This window comes from Chelmon rostratus, chromosome 13 (assembly GCF_017976325.1).
Source record: "Chelmon rostratus isolate fCheRos1 chromosome 13, fCheRos1.pri, whole genome shotgun sequence".
NCBI classification, from domain to species: domain Eukaryota; kingdom Metazoa; phylum Chordata; class Actinopteri; order Chaetodontiformes; family Chaetodontidae; genus Chelmon; species Chelmon rostratus.
Genome location: NC_055670.1, coordinates 13,682,141 through 13,693,660, shown reverse-complemented (window position 1 = coordinate 13,693,660; position 11,520 = coordinate 13,682,141). Strand labels below are relative to the sequence as shown.

At 41.4% G+C, this 11,520-nt stretch overlaps 1 protein-coding gene across 1 annotated transcript; it reads right to left on the bottom strand.

Annotated features, from left to right (window-relative positions):
* Positions 1–140: 140 nt before the first annotated feature.
* On the bottom strand, positions 141–3,855 carry slc38a11 (solute carrier family 38 member 11). Its single transcript, XM_041951071.1, has 12 exons — positions 3,844–3,855; positions 3,637–3,748; positions 2,986–3,060; positions 2,761–2,895; positions 2,491–2,556; positions 2,247–2,353; positions 2,087–2,166; positions 1,872–1,942; positions 1,131–1,292; positions 924–1,036; positions 470–601; positions 141–380 (listed from the first exon to the last, which is right to left on the bottom strand). The coding sequence occupies exons 1-12, from the start codon at positions 3,853–3,855 to the stop codon at positions 141–143; spliced, it is 1,305 nt and encodes a 434-aa protein (XP_041807005.1).
* Between the last annotated feature and the right edge of the window lie 7,665 nt (positions 3,856–11,520).

The following is an 11,520-nucleotide window of genomic DNA, read 5'->3' as shown; positions in this document are numbered from 1 at the left end:
TAGCCCAAAGCATGAAAAAGAACCCTTGTACATATAGGTGTTTGGATAGGGGGTCCACATACACATATTTTCACCATATAATGTCAGTGCTTTCAAAAAAAAAAAGTTCAAGACGATTCCAGATTTGGTGGATACTCATTTCATACTGGTGGTGTGGTGCTGGAGACATTGGCGTCTGCACAGTAGAACATCTCCATACCGTGTGAACAGTCTTGAGGGTAGAGGCCAGTCATGATCAAACCGGTGATCATGACAAACAGGCCGATTAATATCAAGACGATGGGTATCAAGTTTTCAGCCTGGAACCAGCGGCCGCTGGAGAGTTTGAGGAAGCATGCAGATGGAATGATGAAGATCAGAGGTGTGGCGCTCAGAACGCCCTGGATGGTGGAAGATAACGCCATTAAGGCAAAACAAATACTCGTATGTATCATCCCAAATTAAATGGAGATACTATGATATGACTTACATTCAGCTCCAAAACAACCCCCAGGCAGTCGAAGGCCAAAGACATCGACGTGCAAACTGCAACTATGAGCAACGTTATGAGCACGTGTTCAGCTTTTGAAAGCTCTCTACTGCAGATGACATTGGATACCACCTGAGGGGATGAACATGAATATGAAAATGAATCTGCGCACATATTTCGACGAAAGCATTTTCTGCAAAACAGAATTCGAATTAGCATCGCATTTGCAAGTTGAGAGAGGACCCAGTGACAATCCTCTGCAGCTGACACTGCTGCTCTGTTACCCACTGAGCAGCTCTGCAGCAGCAGTTGGCTGTAAAGCGCCAACCTTTCTTTTGGTTCATTTTGCTGCAAAGCCTCAGATGCCTGAACCCTCCAAATACCACTTTCCCTTACATATGTAAATGTTTAACTGTTAAATTCTTGGGCTGCTGTATGAGAGAGTATCACTTACCTCTCGTGTAACAAAACACTCCAGTGGAAATGTGGTTATTATGCTGAGGCCAAAACAGAAGCGGCCGAATGTTGCCAGGTTATCATTTCTGCAGTAGTTCTCAAATATGTCTCCTGAAAGAAAGTGGGAATATGAGATCATGCGAACAAATCTGTGATATTAAAAAGAAATTAGCAGCTTGTAGTTTAGTATCTCCCATATTAATACCTTGCGTGTAGCCAGTGAAGGTGGTGTAGCCAGCAACAGCAAATGCAGCACTGAATATCAGAGCAGAGCCTACGGACACGTGGGTGATCCTGGACCACTTAGCCAGTGTGGGCTGATCCAGAGAACCATAGATGAGGAAGCTGTTGTGGTGGCATATAAAGGCTGAGGAGACAAACAGGGACAGGACATCATTCAGGAGTTCATTTAACAGCAGAATAAATAAGGCAAAAGTTGACCAGACCTTTGCACACACTTAGATATACAGTATGTCTCACGTGTAGTTTTCTTATTATCTTGTATGATTCGATTGATTTGATGGTAAATTGAATATATCCAGGACTGAGAGACTGAGGCCAGCTGTGCCTGTCTTAGCTCAGGCCACACAACACTGTATTCTCCTAAGTGCATGCACATCCCCTTATCTAAATGGCCTCCCTTGTAGCATTAGCAGCTATTATCATCAAAGCTCTTGATTCAAGGCCATAATCATTTCCACCACAATGCGTGTAGAGGTGGACTGCAGAAGACCCAGAGCTCCACTCGCAGCGCGCCCCACTGGGCAGGGTCTCACTCAGAGGGCGATGGCAACAGACACCCTTAGAGACGCTGTGCCTTGATTTACCATAGGCAGAGCAAGACGTGGGCTGAATACATGTGTTTTGTGGTCATTGTATTTGTCTGCAGCACAACAACATACTGCTAAAATGTTCCGTCAGATCAGGATCATGCAGAAAAACTCACCGAAAGACATTATACCAGCTGCCTGAATTGCATTCCACTTTGCAAAAGCCCACGCGTCCTCTGTCGGGAGGCTGCAGAACGATATTCATACTCATTCAAAAAACACGATTATATTTGTAGCATTTTAGTGGCTATTCGTTAAAAAAAAGAACCCTGTGGTTCATATACAGAAACGTTTACTTTAAAATCACTGTTAGCAGAGTATTCATTCATACATTTGAGGTCCAAAGGTAGCTGCTCTGATGATTACAATGATGAGGATGGTGAGTGTCAGCACCATTGACAGGAAGGAAACCTGGTAACACACACGGACGTTTTACAGGCAGCTTTCAAATCACTCAGTGACACTGACGGCTGCGTGACAATCACACTTACCTTCCCAAGCCTCTCTATGTTTCGATACAGCGAGAGCGGCAGCGTGAACGCAACGGTTATCAGCACAATCACAAAGTGACGCTCTGCAAGTATGTGATCTGGACCAACTGCAAGCACAAAGCAACTGATCAGTTCAAGCATCTGCATGTTCTCCGTGCACCGTACATGTTTGAATTCAGGAACTTTGTCTATCGCACACGTGTTGTTGTTTGGCTTTGACCTGAGGTGGAATAATGCAGCATACCTCCTGGTATTCTCTGAAATACTTTGGTCAGCGTGTCACCAGTTGTGATGTTGTAGCTAATCATAGCTGAGGAAGAAGAGGCGAAGGATCGTTCTATTATTACATTAATGGGTTATTTAGACTGGAACAAAAGTCGAAAAGAATATAGAAAAATCGAAGTACAGAATTAAATTATTTGTCTGACCACACAGGAAATTTACGCATGAAATGCTATACACCATGATATGTTGAACTGTGGATTGAACTATGCGCATACTTTAAGTAACTTACCAATGAAAGGATAAAGGAACTGCAGTCCAGATAAAATCAGAAATCCAGGGAAACCAAATGTGCTTTGCACCAGTGCCTGATAGCTGTTTGTCCCTGACAGGTTGCCTCCTTTGATTAGCAAGATTATGGAGTAATCTGCCATGAATAGCAAACATAATATTAGTAATTTGATCCTCTGATGAATTCATGTCTTCATTTTCATAGCGACACCTTCAAAACACTCACCTGTGATGAACCCGACAGCTATCAAAAGCAGAAGGCCCAAGGGGAGCCCTGCCTGGCTCAGTGCATATGGCAAACCTGCTTAGAACAGAGTACAGGTGAGCATGGTGCAACATGCAGAACTGCAGCAAAAGAGTTCCTGAAGTAATAATCAGACACCGAATGATTTTAAACACTGTATAAGCTATTTATTACTGTAAGGAACAGTGAGGTGCATTATAACTGCATGGCACACAAGCAGTCTCCATGTTGAACTGCTTGTTTTTAATGAATTTTCAGTTTAACTGTGCAATATTATACTAAATGAACTGTTCTTCTGTAGAAAAATCCAAAGTAGATCTCAAATTGTTCTTCTGTAATGCAAAACGTGCACAAAAGTGTTAAAGTAAATCCTAAGTGTTAAAATGCTCTGCTGAGTCTATGCTGCTGTGTGTTGTTTGTGATGTTGCAAAATGTTATTATGGCAATATGTGAGGATGAAAGGGTTAAAGGGGAGAATGGGGGCAACAGGCGCTAGTCATATGATGCGGAGGGTTTATCCTGCAGGGCTTGAATGGGAGGAAATTCAGGAATCAGAGTTACGCTGTAGTTTACCATCGGTTCAATTTAATTTTATTATTAGGTTGAGGCGTGAACGATAGAGTAATTACTTGCCTATTATTCCAGATCCTATAATGGAATTGATGAAATTAAAAGACGCAGATATCATTGAACTTCTCGGCTCTCCTGCAGCCTTTTGTGAAGGAATTAAGGTGGTACCTTCTTCCTTGATCAGCGGGAAAATAAGAGCACAAAGCAGTGATACAAACATCAAAGAGTTCTGTCTGGTTTTTAATGTCCTACAAGAAAAGCATCACCTACCTGCCGATCCATGTTGAGCACCCGCCGGTCGCTGATTTGGCTCCGCTTTGGTCACGTCTCCTCCGCGCTTCACTCTCACTTATCTGCGGTGTGACTGACTTTGGCGAAGTTTGTCCATTTTAGTCAACTAAAAGTCTAAAATCCTCCTAAGACCAGCGCCCTCGCTCGGTCATAGGGCATTATTCAGTTCAGGGGATAGTCTCGAACAGCCAGACCAATCCCTGCGTTTCTCTTCCTGTGTCACAACGCTGTTGTCTCAAACTGATCAATCACACGTTAAATCGTAAATCCAGGTTAAAATGAGTGCGATCAAAGCAGCCGCGCTCAGAATGAGTCCAATTTATTATTATTATTATTATTATCATTATTATTATTATCATTATCATTATTATTAGGCAGGCAAACAGACAGCAGAGCTAATTATGAAAACACAGTTTATAGCAGGCTTCTAAGTGTGGCAACGCGGTGGTGGTACCGTTATATTATATAGGGGCGGTAACAGAATACAAATTGCAAGCCAGACAACGCCACCTAGGGACTTTCACCCAAGGAGTTTTACCCAGTTCTACACAGTAAGGCAAACACAGGTTCGAGCACTGCAGGCAGAGACGTGGTTCAAAAGCAAATCAGAATTTATTAATGATTTAAACAAAAAAAAAAACATTAAACTGGAAGTGTCTGTTGGAGGGAAAGAAGAGATTAGCACTGAGCAATGAATGCAGATCAAAATTACGGTAGGATGTATGGAAATTTATTACAGTAACTGTTTTCACTTAAAACACTTCCAAAGTGAAATATTAAAACTATCAGAAAAAAAAGGGAAGGGGAAGTGAGTGGAAGCCAGCAAGGGGGAGGCAAACTACCGAAGGAGGTGTCCCAGGAGTGCACTTACTCACCACTCGTGAACTCACAGCAAACGGGTGCAAACTATCGTGTCCCAGTGCCCTTATCACGACAACAGAAAGGTGCCGGGAACCACCCCGAGTGCCTAGCCTCCACCGCCGGCCAGCAACCACTGCACTGTAAGGGAGGAGAAAGCAAATGTTACCAAAGAAACAGTTAAAACTGTATTAAACCAGTTGGTTCGAACTAAAAGGGCAATTTTTAATAGCACTTACAACACCCAAATCTAAAACAAATAACCCAAGACAAACAGCACAAATAAATCAAAAACAAAACAGATACAAGGCAAAACAATTGAAACAAACAAAACAAACGAATCCAACAAAACACAGCAAAACAGAACAAAACAAAACAAAACAGCAGCTGATTGTGTCTGAGCAGGTACTACAGTTACCCTGATGTCCTCAGTCTGGAACAAGTCACCACTACAAAAGAGGCAAACAGTGTTAACATTTTGTGGGGTTTGTGGAAGTTGAACATTGTTGAAAAGTTAACAAACCTCAAATCCCTCCCAATGCACACCACGACGACCAGGTCACCAGCACACAGACAGCAAACTACCAAACACAAACACAACACATGCTCACAATGCCCATGTTAAAATAAAAGTCACAAGAAGTCTAAAATGACCTCCAGGCCACATTACCCACCTCAGAGACACGACCATGTGGCAGCCACCAGGCACAGACAAAGAAAGGGCAACCTTCATGCCACAGGTGTCTTAAATAGGCTACCAATTTAGAGGGGTTGGGAAAAAGGGAGGAGCTGACCAATCCGCAGCCTCCAGCTCAGGCTCTCTCTGCCACATCTAAGCATTTAAGTTACTGTAGAGACTGCAGTTTCTATGTCTAATTCAGGCATGTCCAAACTATTCCATAAAGGGCCGTGTGGCTGCAGGTTTTCGTTCCAACCAAGGAGGAGCACACCAGCTTAATTAGCTGAGCTCAGTCTTCAGCTGATAACTCAGTGATCCCTTGATGTTGATTGGCTGGCCTGGTGTGCTCCTCCTTGGTTGGAACAAAAACCTGCAGCCACACGGCCCTTTATGGAATAGTTTGGACATGCCTGGTCTAATTCATTGAAAGGGTCGCTTCACCCAAAATAAGAATAAATAAATGAAATAAAATGATCACGTGAAAAGGCTTGTCGCCAGAGTGGCATCTGGCCATTTAGTTAATTCAGTTAGAGTCAGTTTATGTTTCTGAAATGTCACCACCACAATAGAGGTGAATTAAATCTAGCGTATGGAACAGCATTCAAATAAATGACATTAGGAAATTCACCAGCAACATATCCGTCCAGAAACAAGGCTATTGTTGGTCTGGACAATACTGCAGAAACAGCCGCCCCAGCCTCACTGGACAAGGGCTGCCCCTCCTCACAAATCCCACTTTAACCCCTGCCGGAGTGAAAGCTAACTAACTTCTGAGGAAAAGGTTGCACTTTGACATCTGATGCCAAAATATGGAATAATACATGAATAGAAATTAGGAATTAGGCCAAAGGACTTAAAGCTGACGGTTAAATAGACGTCTTTGTTCAGGGACTGGCAGAAAGATTTGGAAATACTCTACAGGAAGACTTGTGAACTTGTTTTGTGTAATGGAATCAGCTCTGGTCAGAAGTTTTCTGACGATAATAAATGAGGTTTACATGGCAGACAATACGGTGACAGCACAATAAAACACCTGATAGCATGGGAGAAGATATTTTTTGACACTTTTGTAAGCCTACTTTTCTTACAGTTGTTGAGAAATACTTGAATAAACACTTACAAATGTCCTCATATCTGATAACAGATAGATTATCGTGTGTTAAAAACCAGTCATCGAGAGTTTATGGAGTGTTTATGAATATTAAACAGGTGAGGTTAAAATAAAGTGTTTTCTTTTTGTGCTATTTTCTTCACATGATGCATTTACTTCACGTTTGCCTAAAATCATGCACAGATGCAAATGTTCTACATTCAAACCGTACTTCTGTTTTCTTGAAAGAATTTGAACTTTATGTTAAAACTATTCAGTGTTTGAAGGATTCCATGTGTAACAGTGCAATTTGTGCCTTTTATTGTTATATTTATAAATGTATTTAACCTACATTTCTGTTTTTGTAAACTGTAATTAAATTTCATGGACTGCTTATGCAGCATTTATCTATTTTTTTCCTTTTTTTGTTGCTCTTTAAGAGTTTTTTTTATGTTTTTTTTTGCTTCTTTATAGGAACTGAAACTTCCACTCATATTGTTTATCCAGGGCTATACATATAAACTTTCATTATGTATGTTATTACATACATTATTTATACATATATGAATAAAATATACTCTCTCTCTCCGGAAACTTTGTGATACTTTGCGCTGCAATAGAAAGCTCCACCTTTCTAACTTTGTCTGACAATGCTGCCTGTATCCAGCAGGTGGCGTCAGGCTCACGGTGAACGCCCTGACTCACGGTCAGGTCACCCACCCACCTACAAAAGATCACTCACGTGCAACACATGAAAAGCAGGCGCAGATGTACCTGTCTGCAGTTTCATGCGCTGTTTTCTCTTTGACTTCAGGCAGTTGGTGTAATGACTCAACACTTGACCGGACGTTTGGATAACTGTAGGCCACTGACCCCTACCTCTCTCTCTCTCACACACACACACAAACAAACACACTAACACACGCACTCACATACACACCCACATGCACAGACTTTTAGAGCGCAATCTGATTCATAATTGCGGCTTTAGCTTTTAGTTTCTGATACATGCCATATTGCGGATATCTGTATTCCCGACAATTACGCACGATAATGTCCACCACAATATTATCGCAACAGCCATTCAGGCATCTCTGTCCTCACTTGGTACCCAAGAACATCCGGAAGCACAACAGCACAGTGGGCTGACTCTGGTGCGCGGAGGGGCGGATGAAACACGCGCTCCGTGTCAGGGCTCTGCTGCCGAAACCGTGGAAATAACCACTTCTGCGCTCTGGAGACGCATCACACACCTTCATCTGACGGACAGGTTCATTTTAAACAACATTTTATACACTGAAGCGCTTCACGTTGTCTTTTTCTCTTTTTTTCTTTTTTTTTTTCACCTGTCGAGGATGGAAAACTGACGGTGAGTTAATGGATTATGTTAAAGTTGTTTTTCCAGAGAGAAATTGGCCTTTAATTAATTGAAAAGTCCGTTTATTTTATTCTGTGAATGATTTATGGAAGTCTGTAGAGTGGAAATAATCTTTAAGTTTTGCCATTTCTATCTATCTATCTATCTTGTGTGTATATGGTAGGCTTCGTGTATTTAAATGTGTCTGGTCAGAATCATGGCTTTCCTTTCATCGAAATATTTACAGTGCTTTTATTTAAAGAACTGTGCCTGAGGCGGTTTCACGCTTTACAATCTGTTGTAAGCTCTGCATTTCACTTTCTATCATAATGTTAGATGCCATGTTAGTAACTGTGTCAGAAGACCTGTATGGAAAGAAAGAAAAAAAAGCGATTGATCTCTTGTAGTTCATCCGGGCAAAGACTAGAGTGCAAATGATGTGCTGTAATATGTTACAGACGTTAATGGGCATGGCAGCAATTATTAGCCCACACTCCATCTCAGACGACTTCCTGCTTGTATGACTGTCAACATCATTATTAGATTGCTGTCAATTAGAGATTAGACTGTCCTGTTTGCTCTCAGTCCAGGCTGCCCTCGCACAGTGTATCCTGGCAGCTTGGAAAAAAAGAAAGATGAAATTATTACAGAGAGAGCTATGTTAACAGCTTCTCAGCACCAGTTAGTTCGCCAACGCCCTGAATGAGCAACATCTAATCCGGATCGTGTAGTCTGTGAGAGGGCAGCCGGCATGAGCTGTGAGCACTCAGGAGCCGTGAGTGTTTGTCTCTCAGGAGCCCGCAGATACTGAGCTGAGACCACTCCTTACACAGGTACGTTTCAGCTGAAAGGCCATTTTATTTCAATCCTGCTCATTGATGAACGAGCAAGTGCCAACGCTGAGTAACGAGCCAGAAAGCAGATACATGAAAGTAGCGCGTTACTTTCTGTAGCGTTCAGGCATGTGGTAATGCTAGCTACATTGATAATGACAATATAGTGATAATATTTACTTAATTTTACATGGGGTTGTTACTCGTTACTTTTGTCTTATGTCAAAATAGTCAAGAAGTACTGAAGCTAGCCGAAAAACTCTGTTTCCGGTTTATAATGTCACCTGACCTGACGATGGCGCCAGACAGTTCAGCCCATAGCTCACTTTTCTTCGTGATTGTAATGTTTCTAAGATAAACTGAAGAAACTTCATCAAATCTAATTATTTTATAATTATTTTATAACATCCAGCATCTAGTGGGTCTTCTCCCAAATCCAACTGTCAAAATAAGTTAATACAAGATAGCTTACAGGTAGGCGCACTCGTCGCTGCTGCCCTCTGGTGGTAGGGAGTGTTAATGACTCCTATCACTGCAGCGATAATTGGTGCACTGTACCATAGCAATACTAAAATAATATAGCAGCTGTATGTGTGCAATAATATCAGAATTGAAGCAGACATTTAAAAGTAATGCAAAAGTTGCTTTAAATAGTAACTGTTAGCTTCTATATGCAGTTATTGATAAAGCAATTCAATTGCTTTTGAGAGAAGTAACCAGTAACTGTAACTAATTACTAATGTGCAGTAACTAGCACAGCGCTGCTAACCACTGACTCTGCTTTAGTTAGTTTAGCCTTTGTTACAGCTGTGCAGCTCAGTTGTAGCCTGTCGTTGTGGTCGGCATAGCAGGACGACCAAAACTGAGCTATCAATCTAAATTAAAGAATGGTTTCACATGCATGTCTTGAAACAGTACTCGCAAGCCCACATATACGCTGAAAGAGTTGTTTATTGCCGCTTGTGTCCCTGCTGGCCCAGACATTGCTTGCTTATTATTAGAAAACTCACCTTCCTCACTCTTCTGTAAATATGAATTCATTCCAGAGTTACAGTCTTTTCAGTATAAAATGATATAAAATATGTTGTGTTACTGTCCCTTCACTGCAGGATGAAGGAAAGAATGTTTTCACAGCCATTATAGAGAGGAGAAATGATACATCACCAATAACTCTTGCAACATACAAATGGGCGTGCGGCTATTGTATTGAGACTAAGCTCTATAACAGGCATAAGAATGCAGAATCTGGTACATTTTGATATCAGAAGCGGTCTGGTCTCCCTTTGTAGTCCAACAGTGTTGACCAATCATGTTCGTGCGGTCTTTGGTTGCATGGAAATGAGTAGTCTGTATTGAGAGCAAAACAGGCAAAATGCCCGAAATCCAGCGGCTATTGTCCGACCATGATTTAGCTCTTTATTAGCTTTTAACTTAAATGTATCTGCACTCGTATGCAGATATCTGATTATAGAGATTAGCTCCATCCAAGTTGCTAATCAGATTGTCAGCAATGACTGGTGCTCGAAAGATATCCGCTGTCTGTTTGTCCCCTGGCTGAACCGGAACCCCCGAAAAATTGTCCAATCATGGCCAGATCATAGATTTTCAAGATTGTTCTGAGACAGAGATCAAAATATATCTGTTTTGTGTTGTGAAAAAGCATTGTGGATGGTAGCTGTGACTGAGCAATTTGAAAATGTAGAGATACTGATTCCCTTGGAATAATGCACTACATTTTATTTCTGCTTTTTAATCTTAAAGAGCTACTTGTGGTACTAGGCAGAAGTGCGCTTTCAATTTCAAGATGGTGACAAGAGAACATGGCGCTTTGCTGTGTGGAGTAAACACACTGTATCACGCCTTGCTGCAGTTTATTCCTCAGATTTTGAAAAATGTCTTTCTTTAGCTGTGCAACCAAAATTAACACACAATTTAATGCCAGTGCCATCTCTTACCTCTTCTAAGTAATAAAAAGCATTTTGAGGTCAATGAAATTAAGTTTTGAAATGAGTAATGTACATTAAATATTCAAGCGGAGCTCCTGTTTGACACTGCAGGAGTCGAGGGGCCGAGGGCAGTCACTGCTTCACGCTCATCAGCAGGACACAGTCAAATGTATGGTGAATAGCAAATGGCCAACGAACGTGTTGACATTCTGTTCCAGCGGGAGTTGAGGGAAAATAAAGGTATCCATTTTAGGTTAGTCGGCACAAGGTCATGATGCCGACAGGTTGCAGATAAAATGAAGTGGGCCTATTTGAAGCTTCAAAGTGGCAGCTCATATCTCAAGTTGTGTGTAATGAGTTGGGAACAGATTGACAGAATGATGCATACCTCTGTAGAGGTTAGTCGCTGCAGGTTGACCTTGTTGGGTGAACATCAAATCAAAGTTTATTTTATTGTATGTTTTCAGGTAGTTATCACGCAGTCAAGAAGTCTGTCTTACTGTTGTGTTATATTGTACCATTGAAATAGTCATGTGCTGTAGTTGTAGCTAAGTGGAGCGACTTGTGTTTTCTGAACAGAGCACATCAGAGGGACTTTATCAATGCACTTGATGCAGAAGAAAGCTATGGGCTCAGTACTTACTGTACCATAAATAATGTAAGCAGTATGTGGTGTTCTGCAACAAAGGGCTACACGTTTTACTGTAAACTATCATGGCATGTACACTTTCACATTTATTCACTTATAAAGCCACAGCACAACAGAGCAGAGTAGTTGCACCATAACCAACAGCATCCATTAAAGTGTGCACACTGCACCACTTACTAAAACCCATACAAAGACAGTACAATGTATCCTATCATTTGAACTCAGATCTAAAATACAGTAATTT

Coding starts and splice junctions, on each gene's coding strand:
- slc38a11 (XM_041951071.1), bottom strand. Junction 2,557..2,760: donor GTTCCTTTATCCTTTCATTG/GTAAGTTACTTA, acceptor CTTCTTCCTCAG/CTATGATTAGCTACAACATC. Junction 2,354..2,490: donor ATTTCAGAGAATACCAGGAG/GTATGCTGCATT, acceptor TTGTGCTTGCAG/TTGGTCCAGATCACATACTT.